At 46.2% G+C, this 23,317-nt stretch overlaps 2 protein-coding genes across 5 annotated transcripts in view; one reads left to right on the forward strand and one right to left on the reverse strand.

Moving 5' to 3' along the window:
- Positions 1 to 12,423, reverse strand: part of wdr6 (WD repeat domain 6) — a 15,801-nt gene extending 3,378 nt beyond the window's left edge. For 2 of the 3 annotated variants that reach the window (XM_030118458.1, XM_030118457.1), the window contains exons 1-10: positions 12,344 to 12,423; positions 12,089 to 12,207; positions 11,533 to 11,700; positions 8,375 to 11,069; positions 7,112 to 7,189; positions 6,746 to 6,862; positions 5,915 to 6,650; positions 2,280 to 2,471; positions 1,159 to 1,216; positions 611 to 973 (exon numbers count right to left, since the gene is read on the reverse strand). In XM_030118458.1, the coding sequence (XP_029974318.1) occupies positions 2,376 to 2,471; positions 5,915 to 6,650; positions 6,746 to 6,862; positions 7,112 to 7,189; positions 8,375 to 11,069; positions 11,533 to 11,700; positions 12,089 to 12,158 (3,960 nt within the window). In that variant the 5' untranslated portion in view covers positions 12,159 to 12,207; positions 12,344 to 12,423 and the 3' untranslated portion in view covers positions 611 to 973; positions 1,159 to 1,216; positions 2,280 to 2,375. Of the gene's footprint in view, positions 1 to 610; positions 974 to 1,158; positions 1,217 to 2,279; positions 2,472 to 5,589; positions 6,651 to 6,745; positions 6,863 to 7,111; positions 7,190 to 8,374; positions 11,070 to 11,532; positions 11,701 to 12,088; positions 12,208 to 12,343 lie in introns of those variants that run through there. The other variant, XM_030118456.1, reaches the window with a different exon arrangement.
- Positions 12,424 to 12,624: 201 nt separating this feature from the next.
- Positions 12,625 to 17,301, forward strand: fsbp (fibrinogen silencer binding protein). 2 transcript variants are annotated; one of them, XM_030118540.1, is made up of 4 exons: positions 12,625 to 13,026; positions 15,285 to 15,346; positions 15,513 to 15,669; positions 16,083 to 17,301. In XM_030118540.1, exons 1-4 carry the CDS (start codon positions 12,822 to 12,824, stop codon positions 16,364 to 16,366), a joined length of 708 nt encoding a protein of 235 aa, XP_029974400.1. In that variant the 5' UTR covers positions 12,625 to 12,821; the 3' UTR covers positions 16,367 to 17,301. The 2 variants fall into 2 exon arrangements, with proteins under 2 accessions (XP_029974400.1, XP_029974401.1); XM_030118541.1 differs by having other exon boundaries at positions 15,288 to 15,346.
- Positions 17,302 to 23,317: the final 6,016 nt, after the last annotated feature.

Genomic DNA, 23,317 nt, shown 5'->3' on the forward strand with positions numbered 1-23,317 from the left:
AGAAAGTAAGAAAAGACTGGCTTCTAGCACTGCCACAGCTCCACACAGACTCCACCAGGTAAAAGAAACAAGGAAGGAGTCCCTCTCTTCCGTGCACGCGAGCCACAGGCACGAGTTTTTCACTAAGCTGCATTACGCCCAAGCCCTGCAGAGGGCGCTGTTTCGCATAAAACGTGCAAACTCCTTAATTCACCTTTAAAATTTTTGGGGAGTGAGACTCTAAAATATGGATTCATTAATTTGTGAAAAAAGACACCCCGTCACTGCAGTCTACAACCTCACAAGTAGACTTTATCTTTGCTTTAAAGTTCTCAGATAGTCTGAAGCAAAGCTGAACCTTTTATTACCTTCATGAAGACAGACTTTATGGGAGAGCTGTTTGTGGTCACAAACATGTCCAATGAAAATCAAAACTAGTAGTTTCCCACTTAATCTGTCCCAGTCCAAAGATTCATCCACTTTATTCTCATGTTTTGTACGATGAGAAAGATAACTTGAACTTAGCACTTTCGATGGGCCTATTTCAAGGATTTACTTAAATCACACGATTAGAACAAAATACATTAATTGAATATCTAAGCTTTGATCCATGGTGCTTTATGGCTCATACCTGCCGTGTTCTGAGGGAGCGCCGGCGGTGGAGAGGGGGCTTCAGAGTTGAGACTTGAACTTGAACAGTCTTCTTCCTCCACCTGCCTCCTGGGATAAGGAGTGGCCGGCGTGGGCTGGGGGGCCGGAGGGGGTGGAGGTGGAGGTGGAGGGAGAGGGGGTCTTGGAACTGCTTTGGGAATCGAGGTGAAGGAGGAGTCGGAGAGAGCGAGGCCTCCCCAGGGAGTCATGGTGCTGTCTGAGAGGAGGATGGAGGAAGGCCCCGGATGAGGATGGGAGGAGGACGCTTGCTGCTGCTGGGTAGCTTTTCGGCGGATGGTCTGGTGGGAACGTTGGAGAGCTTGAGAAGAGTGGGGGACCTTGGCTGTGAGCAAAGGAGGAAATCCACAGAACAAGTATATATAAAAGCATGTTCTAAAAATGTATTGAATCGAGAGTGAACAGTACCTTTCCTGGCATGACATAAATCTCACAGGCTGTACATTAACATGCATTTCTGTAGATTTTAAAAGAAAGTGTGTTGACTCTTTTCAAGCTGAGTTTCATTACCTGTTGCTTTTCTTCCAGAGGAACCAATGACAGGCAGCCGTTCACGTGACATTACAATCTGCAAGATCCAGAGTGAATAGATCACAATTGTTGTTCAAGTGCAAAATGAAAAAGTAGTCATGATCCTCTGACTTTTCATGATAGATCACTAGCAAATAAGATTTGCTTAGTTCTCTATTCAGGTCCCTGACTTTGTGCTTATGTAGCAAATATTGTCAAGCTCGAGCTGGGTATCAAACTTTCTCTAAATCAAAAGTTTAATATGGAGTTACTGTTTAAACCACGGTCTCTCAGCCCTGTGACCAACAGTCACGCTGTATCTTTAATCCACAATTTCATTAGTAAAACATGTTTGTCCTTGTCACCTTGTGTTCTCAGAGATATCAAGCATTTCATTCCAGATTAAAAATGTCAGCTCACTGTGGCAAAATCACACAGATTCTTTAGTCACCCTTTTGATACCCTCCTGAATCATTTGGAAAAGCTACTTTTGAGTCACAGTTAGTCACTGAAGCGTTTGTGGAACTTTTAACAGAGATGATCACAGAGCTGGGGCACATCATGCAAAAAATTAAAAAAATAAATAAATTCCACTAAATCCAGTCAATACAAAATTATGTTTGGTCATAGAACAAAAATTAAAGATTGTTTTTCTTTCTTTTTTAAAAGCTTGCACTCAGATATCTGTGTTACAGGATCTGATAATACAACAGTCAGTATAGTGAACTTGAACAGAGAAGTCTTCTTTCAGTATTTTCTGTTGACACATGACTCACCTGCTACCTCTACTGTTAGTTTTCTGTTATCATCAAAATACCCATCCACCCAGCTTCTATACCTCTTTATTCAACTTACAACAAATGCACAGGAAACACACAAGCATTCTCCAGCTATTTGAAGTCTACGTGATATCTTGTCAAAACACCAATTTTTTTGTTTCGTTTTTGCAAGTTTTAGCTACAATGATTTTCAAAAAGGGAGGACATCATTTCTGCGCCAGGTTTACAACAAATTCAACACTTCAGAGCTGCTGTTCAGGGTCAAGGTGAAAGGAGTGTTCACCATTGACAGAGGAATCTGTGTGTGTGTGTGTGTGTGTGTGTGTGTGTGTGTGTGTGTACCTCTCTGAAGGATGGAAAATGTCACTCCCGTCCCACTCTCACTGCAGTTCTCTTATTTCTTGTTCTCCTGGGTCAAGAAAAACATCCTTCACAGACTCATGTTGTCAAGAGGATGCAGGGACGATTTCCCTTCTGGCATTTCATCGCTGCAGACGGTGAGGATTTAGCAAGATGGATCCCTCGAGTATTTACCTGCTTTCACACAGTTTGTCCAAAAAGCAGGAGAAAATAATAATAATAAAGAAAAAAGAAAACAGCCTCCCCTAAAAGTTATAATCTAGATTAAAGACATCACTCTTCATGTCATCTAACGCCCGTCACTCAGTCTTTTTGTCCTTTTTCTCTTCTTTGGCCCAGTGGAAATCAGCAGCAGCGACACTCAGATCAGCCTTCACTGTTTATGCCCTCGCCCTCACCTCCCTTTACCTTGTCAGCATTGGTGTTTTCACTCTCCCTCCTCTCTCGTTTCACTCATCATGCCCGTGCTTTGAGTGACAGAGGTGTTTACAATGAGCACTATGGGAAATAAGAAGCCCAGAGCCCCCCACTCCCCCATCCCCTTCTCAGATCCCGACTCCTCAACATGCATCTTGTCCCACTTCACTTTTCTTCTTTCCATCTCTCACTTTCTCTTCTGTCATTAAGTGGCGGGTAGAGAGATGGGCGCTTGACAAAAAGCAATGTGAGACGGGGCTAAAATATTAAAATATTCATGGACACCTGTGAGAGGCCCCTACATGTGCTCTGACCTTCGTGCAGCTATACGCATCTAATTTTACTGTCGAGCGTCACTGCATTTCAATGAACCTATAAAGAGCCAAAAACCATCACAAATGTAAATAAATATTATTGTTCTAATCAGTTTACATATATTTTCATGCTAGTGTTAATTTCCTTTAAACTAAATTCATCCCTAATGCTCAAATTTAAACCTGACATTAAACCAACCTCATACTAATATTGTATTTAAATCAAAGCCCACATCATATGTACAAATGTACATTCGCTGATGTAAATTTCTTTGAACATTTCAACAAATGAGAAGGAAACTGCAAGGCATTAGAAAGCCACACACATCTGCTCCTGCTGTTGTCGCTTCAGATTAAGGATGTCAGTGGTTTGTGCAGGAATGGAGGAAGAATGAATCAGCAGGGTGGTTAAACTCCTGAAGCAAAAGGCATTGACAAAATGTGAGAGTACAATGATAATCTGCTCTAACAGCATGCAAGTAGACTTCCATTGTGCCTGGTTCCTTGTGCAACCTCTCTACAACATGCAAAGAAAGAAAGAGTCCCTCTGCATCCTTTGCTCTTTAAGAGGCACATTAGAACATCTCCTCAGTAACTTTACAAAGGCGTTTGCAGGTCGCCACCCTTGGCGCCAAGACCAGATGCTTAGTGCAGTTGCACAGAGCACGGCCTCAGCCAGCAATAACCACCATGATCCACAGGAGAAAGTCTCCTTCATGAGAGCCAGACAGAAATCCTGCCCCAACCAAGGCCAAGCATGGGCCTCCTACACACAGCTGCTGACTGGCAGCTGTAAGTCGAACTGGGAAAGCAGCTGAAGCTCCAGCAGCGCGTTGCAGAGGCCAGACATGAACATCACCTCTGAGAGGAGCTCACTGAGGAAGCCAACAAGAGGACGCCTGCCAAGAACCAACAGCTGCTGAAGACAAATAGGAGCTGAAGCAGGGGCACGCGCTGAAGTAACCTGTAGGACACTCACTCTGTTGACCCCTCTGCTGGCTGGGCAACACTGGAGAGGCCAAGAAGATGGCCAATTAATCCACAACTGGAGTCTGTTTAGAAAGGCTGATCCATGGTGGCATCCACCGGGTGAGGATCCTGATGTTGTGCCACTCAAAACACCCGATGGCCCCAGGACACATCGCTGTGGAAGACTCCCAGAGCATTTACGAGATGTTTCTATGATTCACATCAGAGCCCAACTGCTCCTCAGTCTGGCTTTTTCAAATTTCTCTCAAGATCTGTTTGTTTTTTTTGTTTTTTTGCCCGCTTCTATTCCTCTCCTATACTGATCCATCCAAATCAGGGCTGCAGTGCTGAAGTCAATCCCAGAGAACAACGGGTGGAGGCAGGATACAGCCTGAACAGCTCATCAGTACAACACTGAATAAATACAGAGAATCAATGAAACATGCTCATATTCACACCTACAGGCGGTTTGCAACAGTGAGATTAAACCAGACAAAAAACCCAATCACACACAAGGAGAACATGCAAATTCCACATAGAAATTCCCCAAGATCAAAGCACAACTGGGGATGCTCTTATTGTGAGGTTAGAGTGCTGGAACTTACCATTTTCAATAAGTCTTACTTTGAAATTGTTTATACTGTGAAAAAAAAAGTTATTTCATCGTAATAGACCAACTCAAACACTACAAGATTTATGTCTTCAGGTCATTCATGCCATTTAAGCCACACACACATAGAAATGTCATAACTGACTTATAACATCTAAATTCCACACACAGACAGAGTGCAGAACATCTATCATCGTACCATGGAGAAGGTGAACATTCTGCTGGCTGTCTCACACTTCATCTGACACAGCTACATTAGCATTCTAGACACATGCACGCACAATATGCAAATGGCTGTGCACAGTCAACCTCCTCCTTCAGCAGAATTAACATTTTATAGCACGTTTGTTTTCTGCAAAGCCACTCACAATTTGAGTGAGCGTGGAAACACAAATCCTCACCCTCAACAAAACACACGGTTGATGTAAACACTCTTGACTTATTTGTGTATTAAAGAGAGTCTCAACACTAAAACTGCATTATAACCATGTGACTGATGTGTGTGGGGTTGGAAAAGCCCAACGGTGCATCATTATGCAGTGTGGTGTTACTCCCCGAAGGAGACCACAGATGGTTTGAACATTTAGGAGTTGACTTTGACTCTTGATATTGCCATGACATCGTCAATGATTTTCCTTGACGAACACTTGTGTGTCATCAACATTAAAACATTTTACAAAGGAAACTCCTGAATGAAGGTCACAGTCAGATTGCCTACACTGGGCCCGGGGCGTCTCTGTGCGTTCAGAGGGTTTTCTCCCATTGTCCGAAAACATGCATGAGTTTAATTGGTGACTCTTTAACTTTCTCGAAGACGGGACTGTGAGGTTTTGCCTGTCTCTCTCTGTTTGTCCTGTGAATGGGTGGTGATCTGTTCAGGTGTAACTTTCCACCAGTAAGGTTTTTTTTTTGTTATTATAATTACCAGACAGGCTTACCTGGAAGCAGCAACAAGAAAAAAATACTATACTTCACAAGGAAGCATGGAGAATAAATACATTTTATTTTTTTTAAAAAAAGTACAAATATTTCACAAATAATTTCTAAGATTCAAAATTAAAAGTGTGTTCTCTGGAAGTTTGTGTTCTTCATTCTTGAGATTCAGTTAGTGTCGACTTTTCCTGGAGGGTAACTTTAACCAGCTGCTTGACCATTTCCTCTCCTCGATTCTCTCTCCACATCTCAGCGTCCTTTAGATTTGTGACTCGCAGCAACTGGAGGCCTTGACCACAGACCAGCACCCATCCTGCCTTTGCTCTCTCTGAACACGTCTTTGTGGTGATTTCTCTCTCGGTTTGACTTCTTACCTCAGCTCTTTTTTCATCATCGATACTCCAAACCAGGTCACCTGTCTCTCTCCCTGCTTCGGTGGACTCTCCACCTTTGACCTCGTCGGCCGTTTCTTGGCTGCTGATCCCGCCTGCTGTCTCACCCTCTGCTTCCACCCCTCTCCTTGCCATGTTTTCTCCACCTCCCCCTTCCCACACTGCAAGTCCAGCAGCGTCAGCAACATGGCTGCACAGCGCCCCGCTGTGGCTCACACGGTCACTGCTGACCTTCCACAGGCAGACCCTTTGATCCGAGGACGTGGAGACCAGGAGGCCGGGGCTCAGGAGCTTCAGGGCGGTTAGTGGAGCAGCGTGCGCCAGCTCGACGTGCGCCTGAGAGCGGAGGCTCAGCCGGAGCTGGTCTGTGTGTTGGAACTGTGGTCCGGGCAGAGCCGGGGACTCAGACGTCTGAGGAAATCCTCTGCTGCCCCCAATCTTCGCACCGTCTGGGTACTGCACCCTGACTGTCGATACAGTCAGCTGTCCATCATCTCCTCCGCTGGCGACTGTTACCAGGCAACCGCACTCCTGCTGCCCTGGATTCTCGGCCCAAACGGCCAGTGAGTTGACACCGCTCTGGTGGGCAGGAATCTCGAGGCAGGGCATCGGCCGCGTCGCAGCGCCACTCGCATTATCAGAGGACGACAATAAGGCTTCAGTCAAATGCCACAGTGCAACTTTTCCATCTGTTGCAGCGCTGAACAGCAGTTTATACCTGAAAGAGAGTCACAGAGTAGATGATTAAACCCAAACTTTCACACGGTTTTCTTCATACATTTTAAAAAAGGAAAAGCTGTAACCTTAACTTACCTGCTGCCTTTATCATCCTCCAAGTTGCAGGTGGCAACGCTGAGCACACAGCGCTGGTGGTGAAACGTCTCCCACAACAAATCAATCTGTCTTTTACCTTCACTGACGGACAACAATCTGGAAAAGATTATACTAGAATGTGAACAATGCAGAAATAAGAACTAAAACAAACCCATCATAAAACCATGTCTGTACAAAGGCATCGAGAAACAATGAGGCCTCAAGAAACAAATAAACAAAATCCGTTATCAATTTTTTAAAAAGTCAGCATTACCACCAAACCTATTATCTAACAAAGTACTGACCATCATGAGATCATCTTTAATTCTGTTCTACATATTTAAAGATTTCAGCTCAAACGCTCACCTGATGGCTCCATCACTGCAGGACAAAGCTACAAGCACACCGTCAGTCTTTTCATCCACTACTGTAATGGACATGTACCTAAACAGAAAGAAATAATCAGAGGGGTTTTCAAGAACGGAAGACCAAATGTACATTAATATGAAAAATAAACTAAGGAAATGTTTTGTCAAATCCTCAAAAGAACTGCAAACTGTAATAAAGTCGATCAATGTCTCGGCATTATATCAGCCAGGAGAAGAGATGGAGTGAAAGCAGAGAGGAAGAACTACTTGAGGCACAAGTGAGTAAATAACCTGAGAGGTTATTTAGAAAGCCTGGATCTGGGGGAGTATGCTGATTTGAAACCCACAGCTGACGAGCAACCGCTCTGGTTTTCAGGAAGGTCAGATCAAACGACACGATCCACTGCCACCCCAGGAAGGAGCGGCCACAAGGCACCGTCAATACAGAGGCCATGTAAAAGATGAAATCCTTTTTCTTACACTAGTTTTTAAAATAAATGATCATATCCTTCCACCCTACTGAATAATTTTAGGTTTTTTTTTTTAAACAACTTTTTAAACAAGCGGTTGTATGATGGTATGCTTTCAGTAGTCACTGTAAATCATATAAAACGTATGAGTCAAAAATCCATTGAAAAACGAAGTGAGATGGTATTTCTGGAGGAGAGATTAGTTACTAGTTAAGAGTTCTGGGAATTGTGCAGTTCTTTGAGTTGCAGCCTATGAATTGGTCAATCAGTAATTGAGGAAAAGAGCCACGTGAGAACATATGATGAATGCAATATAATGTGACTGCTTTTTTTAATTTGAGGGGAGAAACTTTGCTTCCAGTGCATGTATTTAATGCTGATGGCCACACCTTTATAGTTTGAATCACCATCATCAGGCCAGAAATGGAAAAAAAACACACAAAAAAAACCATATGGAGAGCTCAAACAATCACTGATGAAAGCCTTGCAAAACATTTTTTAATCAGAAATGTATTCAGATTCAGCATAACTGAGTCAAACATATGACTCTGCCTTCTGCAGCCGTTCTCACTTTTCTTAGAACCCCAGTGAGAAATGTAATTTCCCACCACTCTTCCACAACAATTTTGTTTGATTTTATTATTTATGTTGGATAAAATCTTTTTTCAAAGTACACTGTGCCTAATACAGTAATTTCCATTCTTTAACTAGATGAACAGTAAACAGAATATGATATTTTGCCTTCAAATCTCTCAGTCTGCATCAGTTTCTACCTCTTAACTTAAGCTCACCTTGTTTCTGGGTCCATTTTCACCGTCTTGTGCCGGTTCCGCCTCCTCTCCCACTCTGCGTCCAGCCTGTGGCTGGCGACCTGGATGACCTGGCAGGACGGAGCGGCTCGCTGCCTGTCCCAGGCGAGCAGCAGCCGGTAGCACTGAATCTGAGCCCGGCCGCCGGCAGACAGCAGCAGGGCCGAGAGACTCCGCAACTGTCTTCCTCGTCCTGCGTCCGGACTGGTTATTGCCGTCATGGTTCGGACGCTGGAGATGTGGTCAGTGATGACGGAGAGGACTTTGATGCTGCCAGTGATTGGATTCACGGCAAGGACGGACAGGCTGGTGTCCTCCCCTCCCATCACCACGATCTCCCACTGCCTCTCCTCTCTTCCCACCTTGCCTCCATCATTTTCAGCATCCACGATCCTCCCTAACCTGCACACACACCCTATCCCCCTCCCGTGGACACCCTCTCTCAGCCCCCATCCTCCACTCTTTCCTGCCCCCTCCCTGGGGGGCTCTGAAGCCAGAACAGAACCCTGTTTAATGAAGACTAAAGCTCCATATCCAGGCCAAACCCCTTTATATGAAGGCCAGAGGCTCCAGGAGCGGTGGCCTCCTCCACAAGGCACAGCTAGCAGCCTCTCCTGCTTCACAGGGTCCCAGACCACAAAGTGGACTGCATGGAAGCCAACAATGACAAATCTGGCTTCTCTTCCTTTCACTCTGTTAAATCCCAGTTCGTCTTTTTCTCCCTCCAAAAAGCCATGCTCACTCTCCTCTCCAAGCTCTTCTTCTGAGATTTCTGACCTAAGAATCAAAATTCTCTCCAGCCACTCCATGCCTCTGCAGGCCCGCTGCACTCTGAGAACTTCCAGCTGAAGCCTTTCTTTATTTTCAGCACTCTGTCCAGCGCTAATGCGTCCAGTCTCTGCATGTTTCGCTGACTGAACTCTGAAAACTCTGACGCAGCCGTCCCTCCCCGTGCTGTACAGCAGCCCTCGGTACTCACACACTGAGGTGACGCCCTGTTTTCCATGCACCCCAAACAAGCAGCTCAGTGGCTCCAGGACTCCATCTGGGTTTTCTCTTGTGTCCATTGTTCCCTGTTTTACATCTGCACAGATGTCATCTTGCGCAGTTCCACCTTCTTCATGAGCCGGTTGTTTTCTGTCTCTGAGCAGGACCTCGCTCATCCCTTCCTCATGCACTTCATTTTGCTTTGTTTGCTCTCTATCTGGGAACATAATCAGGGACCCCCTTCGGTCTCCACACACCCAAAGCACCGGCTGTGATCTGGAGCGAAGGCGCACGGCAGCTGTAAGCCAGCGTTTAGCACAAGGTGGAAGGAGGAAACATGGAAGAGGATTGACACCAAGGACTATAGAACCTTCACGACTGAAATTTACCTCCACAAACCAACGATAGACAAGTCCTTCAGCACCTGAGGCGAGCAAATACACGCCACTCTCTGCCTTTTGCCAAATCAGACTATGGATCTTCCCCGAACCAGCTGAGAGATGAATGCCACAGTGAGGATGGGAAGTGGGAAACAACTGCAAAGACCCACTGATGTTTCCTACAGCACACAAACAAGCTTTAGCAACTGACTGTTTCACAGTGACCGTTACTGTTTCCATCACGCAGTAGGACTGAAACTCAGGAGGTCCCTGCCAGACTACTTCCCACATCCCGTGACTGTACTGGTAAACTAACCCTTTGTCAGTACAAACCACAAACTTAATCTGACTCCAGCTCATGTTTTCATCCTCTTCTCCTGCAATACGGACTACTTTAGGCAGGCCGTCACCAGGAAACTTCAGGTCAGTCAGTCTCTCTGTCACTGCTTCCTCCATGCTCTCATCCTTCTCCTCTCCTTCTACTCTCCACAGCCTCACTCCTCCATCTGCTCCCCCTGTAGCCACCCACTTTCCCTCACCTCCTTCTCCTTCGCTGACCGCGAGTGCACGAACGCCGCCTGCTCGATGTCCTTTCAACGCGTGAACCACCTTTCCGTCTCTGGCCCAATCCCACACTAAACAGGCACCGTCTTCACCAGCGCTGAACACTTTCCCTGGCGACAGATGTACTGAGAAAACCCTGGCCTGGTGTCCATACAGGACCTGTAAGCAAGCCGGGTTCAAATCCCCACATTTTCCTCCGGGACCGCCTAAAGCACCGACACCCCACACCCGCACACTGCGGTCATCGGAGGCTGATGCCAGATACCCCCTCTCCAGGATGTAAGAGATGCTGAAGATGACGCCACTGTGGCCCAACAGACGCCGCTCAACTGGTGCTTTGACATTAGCTCTGCTACTATTGCCTTCCCCAGGTTTCCACAGAACCAGCTGGTTGAAAACAGTCCCTCCCACTAAAACTGTATCTGACCAGAAATCATGTGTCAGGAGGAGGGCGGAGTAAAGCAAACATCCCTCCTGACAGGAGCGCTGGATCACTGCCTGTCCTTGACTCACATCCAGAAGCAGAGCACTATTGTGAGCAACAGCCACACAAAGCTGAGACTGATGGTCTCCAGAGAGCCAGCGGACATCCAGGGCCCAGTCCTGGAGCTCCATGAGGGGACCTAGAAGCTCTAAGTGTATGTGCTCTCCAATCTGGGGGTCCCTGTGGAGCCTCAACAGCCTCACAGCCTTCCCTCCAAATACAGCTACATCATAACAGATGGGCTCCGTGGTGCAGCTGATTGCTGGGAAGAGACATGCGAGAACGGACGAGTGAAAAATTGCTGATATTCCAATAAAAAGACGGAGAAGTGTACATATGAAAACAAAGTAGAATGATGTGCTAAAACATTCCAACATGTGAGTCTTTCTGAATATGGTGTTGTAATACACTACAACTGATGGTGTAGTTGTGGTATATCTTTACACAACTACAAAAATATTAGGAGCATTTTAAGAGTGTAAATAATATTCACCAACATTAAACTGATCTGTAACTCCTAATAAACCCAAAATAAATCTTTTTCATTTTAATTCAATGTAAATTCCTAAAATTATTTTGGAAAGAAAAATACTTTTAGATATCCTCCAACAGGATTTTTCTTTAGTCTCCATACTTGAGAGCATTTTTTTCTCTAATTTTTCAAACTGGCTGCAATACAACAGCTGATGATTTCAAAACATGGGTATAATTCAGCTCCCACTCACCATGTCCCTCCTCTCTGTGGCCTGCTGCTGCAGGAGAGCTGTTTGCTGGCAAAGCTGCTTGACTTCTCGTTCTAATTCCATGGATTCTGTGTCGCTGGAGGATACTCAGTGATGTGAGAGCTTTAGGACGAGGATGGAGGGTGTACACTGACAAGACTGGACCTTCACCTGCCAGGGAAAGAAATATTACAGCTCTGCTGGAAAAAGAAAAACTGACCACTGTCAATTAGAATTGTGATAACTTGTCATTTGTGTGGTAGCTACAGCTCTCTATGAATTAACTTAAACTTCAAACTCACTGCTTCATTCTCAAATCCAATGAATTTCTTCCAAGTTCCCTCATGCCTTTTTCTTACATTGCAATATTTTACCATCAGATTATTTTGGTCTAGATATCGTATTTCAGTAATTGCAGACAAACATTACCATCAAACAGCAGTTTATCAGACTGGACAAAGTAGTAGAACCCATCTACTTCAAACGTACAGCTAATATTAAAGGAAGAAAAAAAGTGTTAGGATAAACTGATGAATGTTCCACATTAATAAATGTTTACCTGTGAGGAGAAATTCATCTCGTACGAACTCCAAACTCGTGACAGGAGCTAAAAGAGCGGCTGTTTCCATTTCTCACAGACTCACGGCTTTCAACGAGGATACATTTTCCAAACTGTGCCTGAAAGATGCAAAGTTCAAGAGTCACCATTAGCCTCAGTTAGCGAAGTAAGGCAAGATCAACGGTATCTCATACGATGTACTGAAGTAACACCGAATAGTCCGGTGAATAACTATGTCATAACGTGTTGACTGACCCAAATGCTTCATCTACAGCTGATGTTTTCATCCAGTGATGAATTGTCATTTTGATATGAAAAAGCGACTCACGTGCTTACATGTCTGAGTGCTTCTGCCGTCTTCCGGTTTAAGGTTTCTTTTTTAACCAATCATAACACAGAACTGGTTTCCTGTCCACTGATTGGCTGTCAGATGACGAGCATGATTCCATTGGTGACGGTGAAAGTTTGCTGCGTTCAAGGATCATCGGTAAAAACTGAATTAATCAATGCTGCCTGTTGTGAGTTTAGACTTTAATTTACGGCTCTTTAAATAAGCAAATACATCACAATTTATCATTTCCTAAAGTGAACAGATGCAATGGTGCTTCGTCTGAACCTTTTCATATGAAAACAAGGGAAATCTCCAGAGAACGTGAACGCCACACGCAGCGGTGGAGGAGGCTGCAGCTGGATGACCGTGAGGTAGCGGTCCGGCTAACTTTAGTGGCTAACTATGCCCGGAAAATGCAAATTTCAAGAGTCCTGGCTCTCGAAGGAGATCTACAAGGACTGGCTGGTTGAGGACGCCCTGGACATTCACTTCGCCCGGTGTCGAGCCTGCGGTAAATCCATAAAACTTCAGACGATGGGCGAGGCTGCGCTCACCAGCCACGCAGGGGGAGCCGGCCACAAAGCGGCCGTCCGCAAGCTGCAGGAAGGTGAGTCGGTCTGCTGGGTGAGGACGAGGAGCAGGTCCACCAGCCAGAGCTCAGAGGGACTCCGGTCAGCCGACGTGGCTGATTGTTTCAGCTCGTTATTGTTCGTGGTGGCAGCTGTTGTATCGATGTTTGGATACATCGTTTTTGCACAGCAGTGATCCTCCTCTAGAGGGCGCAGCAGGAAGGCGGGGGGGGGGGGGGGGGGGGGGGGGGGGGGGTGTTAAGAGAAAATCTTCAAGTTCATGGGGATAAGGTCTGAAGACTGCCCTGGTCACTCCTTGGTTTCATACTTACCATCTTCTTCTGTTCTCTGTTGTAGTTCCTGTTCCTGTATTTATGTTTTGGCTCATGGTCTTGCTGAACCTCCTGACCACCTGGGGTCACACCAGGGGGTACTGCAGAATGCTGTGAGAGCCGATTTCATGCAGGGTTCCTCACAAGTCACTGAACCTGAATCCATCAGAGCAGCCCCAGACCGTCACACATTCTCTTCCACATGATTCAGTTGGGTTCGTTCTGCCTTTAGTTTGTTTACGAGCATCTTCTCTCTTCTTCTCTTCAGGCAAGTAGACTTTTGCAACATATCTTTGACAGGTTTCAGCTGGATTGCCCCATCATCAGAAATGTCATCCAGCGGTGGATGATGAGTCCTTTTGACAACAGGTTGGTCACGCCACCGCAATGACAGCTGATAACAGGACATGATGCCGTCCTCCACCACCACTGGATGACATTTCTGATAGAGATGGGAGAATCCAATCCAAACCTGTCAAAGATATGTTGCAAATGCCTGCTTGCCTGCAGAGAACAAAGTAGAAAATACTTCTTCTCCATGTTGAACAGTTGATGCCACATCTGAGAAACCATGCATTCGCCTACTCAATGGCGTAACAAAATCCTGCATGATGAACTTGAATACTTTCTTCTGTCTTTTGTAGTACAATAACTGGTTTTCATGGTCCAGGCCAGCCACTTTGTCTTATTCTGAAGTCTGAGAAATGTCATTTTTTGTTGCAACACACATATTTCTGCAGTACAGTGCTGTTCAACTGATGCTCACGAAGGCATGTTGCCACAGTGTTTCACCGCTGCTCTTACGCAGACGAGGGGGGTCTAACTATTTCAGAAATCTTGGAACTATTGTAAAAGAGTTATTCGATCTCCATTGATGCAGAACAGCTTAAAGTTGTTTCTTGTTCCCTAAAAAAGGCTTTTTCTTTGTCAAAGTCCAAAACGTACAATATGATCAAGTTTTGAATCCTCATATATTTTTATCTGTTGTAGTTCTTCTTCACCACTGCAAGCTATTCATTAGACTTGAAGTACTATAATTCACTGAAAAATTGCAGTATTCTTAAACATTTGATCAGTTGTGCTGTGCATAATTTTTGTTATCATCAAAACACATTATTATGTATCAAGTCTTTTCACATATTTTAAACAAAAAGCATTTAACATTAGAAACCTCTTCTTTGTTCTAATGCCCCTGCATCTCAGCAGCTTGTAAAAATGATACACTAAAACATGAAAAACGTTATTTAAAAGAAGGATGATTTGGGGATTCTGGGTGGATCACTGTGTGATTCATGTTCTTATACATTCAAAACCTCTGGTCTACAGTATTGAAAATCTGGTCAAACTATGTGATTTAACATATTTAAAACCTAATTCAGTGTGACAATGTGACCATGACGTGAAGTGTCGATACGTTTGGCTATGATGTGACTGCAGCTTAAAAACAAACAACAGAACCTCAAACATGTTGACACTCATGGTCAGTGCATTGCTGATAAAGTGCCTCTATTGTAATCCTGATTACAACTTTTTTTAGTGAAATGACACAATTTATTGCTCAGATTAATTATAAGGATGTAATGACCTCATGTTTTACAGGATTTCAAGACATTTGTCATTAAATCAACTCCGACTCCGTATAAATCAAATCTGTGTGTGAGATGTGGCGCTGCTTGTTTTGATGTCGAGTCAAAGCTTGAGTGATTCGCTTTACCTTCCAGTCTGTCCTCAGTTCAGCTCTCAAAGTTTTGCCAGTTTTTCTCGTTAGTTTTTTGTGAAGCTTTTGTTGTGCTCACAGCACATCTGGTACAAATTTCCTGAGTGTGATTGTGTTTTGATAAAGGATACAGGTATTTTATGAGGGATGTTTTACCAGCTTCCACCAGAGGGAGGCAGTCTTTGTCAATTTTCCAGATGTACAGTTAACCTCAGCCCCTCCTGAGTCTGTTTTTCTTTCTTATCAGCAGGCAGCGGAGTGACGATAAACGCTTATGTGCAGGTGAATGGCAACAACAACAACAACCAGGTAAATGTTTTGAATTTATTTTTCTGGTTTGTATTTTTTTCAAATAGATAGTTTTCCATGAGTACAGTGACTTTGATTTGAACCTGGAGACAGCTGAGATTCAGAAAACGCCTTAATGTTAAAATAAATAGATAAATAAATAAATAAAACTGTCCGCTTCTTGTAGGAGGACGACACCAAAGAGCAAGTGGCCATCTGCCTGCAGCGTGACGCCTTGGACACCAACTGGTCGGACCTGAATCACAGACCCACTGCGAACTCCACCTCCCACAATGCAGAGCTGCAGGATGTGGGCATCAACGCCCTCTTCTTCACAGCACCAGGTACGCACACAGAAAAACTCTCAAGCTGCTCTGACATTTGAGGCACAGGGAACCTTCTGTCAGCCGGTGCTGGTTGGTGCTACTGGAATTAAAACAGGACTCTTAATTAAGAAGCGAATACCTGGGGCTCTGTAACACCATTGATACTGAGAGTGAGGAGTTCACTGTGGAGTAGATTACTATCTGCTTTTGAAGCAAAGCTGTGCCTCTGCAAACAGACTGATGTGTGGACAGGTTAGAAACGGACAGCGAGTTGACTTTGAGGTTGAATATTCATGAACAGGACTATGCTCTTTGAGTTTTTAATGATAATTCACCCTAATTGAAATTTGACAACTGATGCACATCTGTGAATTCACGCCCTGTCACCTCATGAGAATCCCCAATCCTCTCTCTGACCTCCGACCGTCCAGGCACCTCCAGGCTCCTCGGCCAGCGCCTCCCTCCAGCAGGCAGCCGGCGCTCCGAGCACCAGCAGAGGACGGAGGCTCTGGAGCAGCAGCAGCAGATGAAGATCTTGGAGTGGGAGAACCGGATGAAGGTGCTGGCGTGGGAGCAGGAGCTGGTCCGGGAGAAGAGGAAGGCGGCGCTGCAGAAGAGGAAGGCCTTCAGGATGAAGGCGGCTTATTACAAGGCCAAACTGAGGAGGATGGGAGAGGATGTGCCTTCGTCCTCCAGCAGCAGTGACGAGCAGTAGAAAACACCCGACCGAGCGACATCGTTTTATCATCTCTCCCTGTTTTTCTACGTTTTTACATTGCTTCAAAATGAAAGAGACGATGAATGATTATGTATGTATGAGAGCATCTAACTCATAATGGAATTCTTCCTTAAATGTGGGAGTGGAATTACGTGAGTCACACAGATGTACTCAAGCTGTTCTTAAAACTACCTTCAGTTTAGGTGTTACTGTCCTCCAAACACCCCCAGTTCCAACTCCTTCCTGTGTGAGTGAACACAGATGGCCTTTAAAAAGAATCTGTGTGTCCCACTAGGAAATTACATGAAATAGAAATACACTGCACATCTATGAAAATGCAGAAATTAAAGTCACAATTACTTTGTGATGGCTTGATATCATCGTATTATATCGTAGCTTCACTTTTAGGGCAATAGTACCTTTAAAGATGCACTATAATAAAAAAAATAATAAATAAATACTGCCACTCTTATGCATTAGGGGGCAGTAGTGAGTAACCAAATTACAGACTTTTTTTTCTTCAGTCTAGCATTCTCTCTCTAATTTACTTAATTTTTAAAGTTTTCTTTTTATCTGGCTGGCGCCAGGCACCATGCTGGATTTCCAGGAGGTGACGGACTGGGGCTAGAGAGTTAGCATGCTGTCTTCAGTACCTGTGATGCCTGCAACATAACCCATAGGCATAGACTGTTATCTTAATCTGCATATTTTTTTAAATTTCACGGTAAATAAATCATACATGGTGTACTTTCGAGGTTACAGGCTACGATGAAGAATGTACTGAGATCGCATCTGAACGCTGCAGAAAATGACATTCCAAAATGGACAATCTGAAGACTGTTTTGTAGTGCATGCTGGTGTGAGTTAACGCGTTTTAACTCGGTGTTTTGTAAATAAATGTGCACTTTCGTACAGAGCTGGATGCAGAAAAATAAAAATGTAAATACCGGTAAGAGCAAACAAGAGTCGGTGGATGTTCCTCAGTACCTGAACTTTGCCAGAAGAGTTTTCAGAACACCTATTAAGTTTTTAGATCTGGTTCAATTTGGGGAACAAGCTCAAAAATAGGGTGGAGAAAAGGACTGAGTAATTAGTGCAGGGCCGGTTGTAAGCAGGTATATATGAGGGGGCAGTCAGAAATGTGAAGGGGCATCATATGTACAAATCATGTTCCAGCACTTTTACCCCCTGTGCTTATAGGAACAGTGTTTTCTTCATTAAATTGGGTTTTTAGCTCTGTGTCCAACCCTAACCTAGAGAAGTGGATTGCGCTTTGTCAGGCCTCTACCTTCAGACCTGTCCATCTTGGGTGTTCCACCTGAAGACTAAGCTCCTGCTGGTGTTGCTCTGAAGGTCACTGAGGCACGCAAACCCCCTTACCACAATAAGGTGGCAATCCCTCAAGGGGGGAAACTGAAAAATAGAAATAAAATAAAATATCTTTCATCCAGATTTTATCAACCAACAGCTAATCAGTGTAATTTATAAAACACAAAAGATATTGAACATTTCCTATTTTCTTTTTTTAATTTTTTTGGGAGTTTTTTTGTTAGCAACCGAACAGTTCAAAAATCTCTTCTTTTTAGTATTTCCACTTCCACTACTCTGCCATTTCTCTCCACTCCACTCTACAACAACAGACTCCTATTTCCCTTTGCAAAAAGTCTCACAATTCATCCATGTCCAAGTTGTTTGTTATGGACTTCTCATGAGCCAAGATCACCAAATTCCTCTTTCTCTTGTGTAACATGATGTGCTGATAGGGGGTTAGAACCTGTGACAACGTGAAGAAAGAACTCTCACAAGCTGTTGAGGACACTCCGACTATCAGGGCTGTTACATACAATTTATGCAACTCAGGAAAGACTCCCTTGTATTCCTGCAGGTGTTTACACACAGTGGACAGGTCTGTTTCATTTGGACATTTCTTGATCAACATCTGTTTTGCCACAAGGATTTCATTTTTCAGACTTGCACTGTGATCAGTTTCTCTTCCATTTCTGGTGTTTCCCGGGGGCTCCGGTACGTCATAAATGACGTCATATAGAGCGGCTCTGTGATTGGTTCGCTGCTCGCGAGTTCGCTCAAAAGTTCAACATTCCCAACTTTCAGCGGCGCGAGTAGAGTGATTCACGTGAGTAGAGCGGCAGAGCGGCCTCCGCTCAATTCGCTGAATTCGCGCCACGTGACGGCTCACCGCTTCCTGGCCGCGCGAAAACCATATATTTTCTATGTATTCGCCTGGATGCGGCGAAACTGGCTATCGCCAAGGAGGAATTTGCCACGATGGAGCGGCTTGGGATTGTGCGGCGCTCTGACAGCCCGTGGGCCTTGCCCCTGCACATGGTCCCGAAATCAGATGGCAGATGGAGGCCGTGTGGTGATTTTAGGCGCCTTAACAATGTCACCAAGCACGATCGGTACCCCATCCCGCATATCCAGGATTTCTCGGTCCATCTGGCGGTGAAAGTTATCTTTTCCCAGGTGGATTTAGTGAGGGGCTACCACCAGGTCCTGGTCTACCCCCCGGACATATAGACTGCATTGATCATGCCGTTTGGATTATTCGAGTTCCTATGGATGCCGTTTGGACTTAAAGGTGCAGCACGAACGTTCCAGCGGTTAATAGACTAGGTGTTGAAGGATTTGTCATTCCTGTTCATGTACCTGGATGACATCATGGTGGCTAGCGCCTCAGTTGAAGAGCACCTGTTACACCTGCGACAACTCTTTGAGAGGCTTAACGAGCACGGACTGATCATTAATCCAGCTAAATGTCAGTTCGGGCTGGCGGAAATTGAGTTTCTGGGCCACCGTGTCTCCTCTCGCGGGGTGGCTCCTTTGCCTGCTAAAGTGGAGGCGATTGCCACATTTCCTCGTCTCTGCACCATCAAGTCATTGTAGGAGTTTCTCGGTATGGTGAACTTTTACAACCGCTTCATCAAGCACGCCGCTCATCTGATGCGCCCCCTGTACGAGGCTTTGAGGGGCAGAAAGGCTAAACAGGATGTGGACTGGTCCCCAGAAAGAATTCTGGCAATTGAGAAGGCCAAGGCTGTGCTCTCCAACACCACCATGGTAGCGCGTCCGACACCTACGGCGCCGATCGCACTCACCGCAGATGCCTCAGACTTCGCAGTGGGTGCAGTGTGTGAACAGTGGGCGAATGGAGCCTGGCAGCCTCTGGCGTTTTTCAGTAAGCAGCTGCGTGACAAGGAGAAGAAATACAGCACGTTTGACCAAGAACTTTTGGGCCTTTTCCTCGCCGTACCCAACTTGCGGTTCCTGCTGGAGGGACGGCAGTTCACCGTGTTTGTGGATCACAAACCCCTAACCTTTGCCATGTCCAAGATCACCGAACCGTGGTCTGCCAGACAGCAGCGCTAACTCCCTACCATTTCAGAGTTCACCACAGACATTTGTCATGTCGCTGTAAAAGCAATGTGGTGGCTGACTGCCTCTCCAGAGCACACATGGGCTCTGTGCAGCTGGTGCTGGATTACGCTGCCATGGCCACCAACCAGCAGGCTGATTCTGAGGTTCAGGCATACAGGACAGCCACTACAGGGTTATGGCTGAAGGAAGTTTCATTCCGGGAAGATGGGACTGCGATCCTCAGTGATATCTCCACAGCACAGCCCTGCCCTATGGCACCTGTGGGTTGGCGCCGCCGGTTGTTCGACGCCATCTACGCGCTGTCGTACCCTAGGGTAAAGGCATCGGTGTAGCTGTGGGGGCAAGGTTCGTCTGGCCGGGCCTCAGAAAGGACGTCCAGAGTTGGGCGGTCTCCTGCGTGACATGTCAGCGTGCCAAAATTCACCGCCACACCATTGGAACCATTTTTTGTTCTTGGACGGAGATTCGGCTATGTCCATCTGGACTTGGTTGGTCCGCTGCCCCCGTCCCAAGGCTTTACTAACCTCCTTACTGTGGTGGAACGGACCACCAGGTGGCCGGAGGTAGTCCCGCTGGCGTTGACAACATCGACGGATGTGGCATGGGTCTTCATATCCACGTGGGTGGCCCATTTCGACACGCCGCTGGATGTGGCATCAGACAGAAGCCCCCAGTTCACCTCTGAGCTCTGGACGGCAGTGGCGACGAACCTCGGGGTGAAACTGCATCACACTGCGGCGTTCAACCCTCAGGCTAATGGGCTGTGTGAGCACTTCCACCGCACCATGAAGGCTGCCCTCCTTGCCAGCCTTACAGACTGCAACTGGGTTGACCGGCTGCCGTGGGTCATGCTGGGCCTGCGTTTGGCCCCGAAGGAGGATCTGCAGGCATCGTCTGCAGAGCTGGTCCTGGGTCAGCCGCTGCAGGTCCCCGGGGAATTCATTCCTAATCCGTCGGAACCCTGGTCGATGGCAGCTGGGTGACCCGTTTCGGTGGAGACTAATCGGCATTTTGTCCCGGTTCCGCCTCATCACTGCCTCCCCCGCTCCTATGTCCCGAGGATGCTGATGGCAGCTAAGTTTGTTTTTGTTCGCCATGATGCCCTCCGGGCCCCGCTGCGGCTTTCTTATGATGACCCGTTTCACGTCCTGGAGGCAGAGCCCAAGAATTTTCTTTTGGACATTGGTGGTAAGCAGGTCCGGGTTTCTGTGGATCGACTGAAGCCTGCACACGTTCTGCCGGAGGAGCCGATGGAGGTGGCTCAGCCTCCGAGGCGGGGGCATCCCCCCAAATCTGCTGCCGCCACGGTGCCCCCTGCACCTGCAGTTGCCCCACCAGTGGGTCCTGCACCTGCACCTGTGGAAGTGCGCAGTCGTTTTGGCCACGTGATTCAGCCTCCTTGTGGGACTGTGGATAATTCTTGTTGACGCTTTTTTGGTTTTGTTTGTTCTTCCTTGGGGTGCTAGCTCCCTTCTGAATGTTCGTGTGGGGGCTGTGTGGTGTCTATGGATTAGGATATTCTCACATTAGAATGGGTGGGGTTTGGTGACACAGGGAGGTGTGGTGCACTGTCGGTGGAGAGTTTAAAGGCGGAAGTAACTTGTGATTATGGTGACTGTTTAATAATAATAATAATAATAATAGATTTTATTTGTAATGCACTTTACATTTAAAATCAAATCTCAAAGTGCTACATGAGACACAGGGTTTAAAAACAAGCGCAGGGTAAAAACATTACAATACAGCACACTTTAAGCAACATTATTGCTGGTATGCCTTTCTGAAAAGGAAGGTCTTCAGTCCTTTTTTGAAAGTGCCCACCGTCTGTGGGGCCCTAAGGTGGTCTGGGAGCGCGTTCCACAGACGGGGAGCTGCGGCTTCAAAGGCCCGGTCCCCCATGGTTTTGAGCCGTGTCCTGGGCTGAACCAGACGATGCAGTTGGCCTGACCGGGTCCGGGCAGAGGTGTGTGGTGTGAGCAGTTCAGTGAGGTAGGTGGGGGCCGCACCGTGTAGACAGTGATGGGTGTGTAGGAGGATCTTATACTCTATACGGGCCTGAATGGGAAGCCAGTGGAGAGTGTGAAGGATGGGAGTGATGTGCTCATATTTCCGCACCCTCATCAGGACTCTGGCAGCGCTGTTCTGTACATACTGGAGCTTTTGGAGGCTCTTGCCAGAGATCCCAATGAGGAGTGCATTACAGTAGTCCAGCCTGGAGGAAACAAAGGCGTGGACAAGCTTCTCTGCAGCAGGGAGGGAGAGGGAGGAACGTAGTCTGGAAATGTTACGAAGGTGGAAGAAGGATGTTTTGCAAATGGAGGTGACATGATTGTCAAAAGAGAGGTGGGAGTCAAACTTGACCCCAAGGTTTGTAACAGAGGGAGAGAGGGGAATGGTGTGACCAAGGAATGAAACAGAGGTAAGAGGAGAGGAGCGGAGTTGATGAGGAGTACCAGTTTGAATGGCTTCTGTTTTTGAGCCGTTAAGCTGCAGGAAGTTTTGACTCATCCACGCCCCTATATCCTCCAGGCAGGAGCTGAGGGTGGAGACAGAGGGGGTAGGAGAGCTGTTGGATGAAATTTTAATGTAGAGTTGTGTGTCGTCAGCATAGCAATGGAAGTTTATTGCGTGCTTGTTGACGACACAACCAAGGGGAAGCATGTATATGGTAAAGAGGGAAGGACCGAGTACGGAGCCCTGGGGGACCCCACAAGTGACGGTGTGTGGTCTGGATTTTGCCTCCCCCAGAGCCACGTACTCCGTCCTATCAGTGAGGTAGGAGTGAAACCAGTGAAGGGCAGGACCAGTGAGACCGATGTAATGCTGGAGACGGTGAAGGAGGATGTTGTGGTCAACTGTATCAAACGCAGCAGAGAGGTCGAGGAGGATGAGGAGAGAAGTGGAACCAGAATCAGAGGCCATCATCAGGTCATTTGTAACTCTGATGAGTGCAGTTTCTGTACTGTGGGAGGGGCGAAAACCAGATTGAAATTTTTCATAGAGATTATTGCTTTTGAGATGATGATGTAACTGGGAGGAAACAACTTTTTCTAGGAGTTTGGAAATGAATGGAAGGTTTGAGATTGGTCTGTAGTTTGACAGGGGCTCAGGGTCTAATGTGGGTTTTTTGAGAAGAGGTTTTATGACGGCCGTTTTGAGTGTGGGTGGGACGATTCCTTTTGCCAATGAGTCATTTATAATTTTTGTTATGAGATGGCTGATGGATTGATTGTAAACTTTGAGCAGAGGGGATGGGAGAGGATCAAGGGAGCAGGTGGAGGATCTGGATTTGCAGATGATTTCCTCGACCTCCTGCTGCGTTGAAGGCATAAAGTGTGATAAGTGTTGTGTAACTGGTGTTGAAGGAACGTCAATGGAGGAGCTGTTTGAAGGTGAAAGAGAGGAGCGGATGTCGGCAATTTTTGTGGTGAAGAAGTCAAGAAACCGGTTGCAGTTTGCATCTGTGTGTTTGTGATAAGGAGTGATTTGCGGTTTGAGAATATGGCTGATTGTGGAAAAGAGTTGTTTGGAGTTACCTGGGCTATTGTTGAT

Source organism: Salarias fasciatus, chromosome 20, assembly GCF_902148845.1.
Source record: "Salarias fasciatus chromosome 20, fSalaFa1.1, whole genome shotgun sequence".
In the NCBI taxonomy this organism is placed as follows: Eukaryota; Metazoa; Chordata; class Actinopteri; order Blenniiformes; family Blenniidae; genus Salarias; species Salarias fasciatus.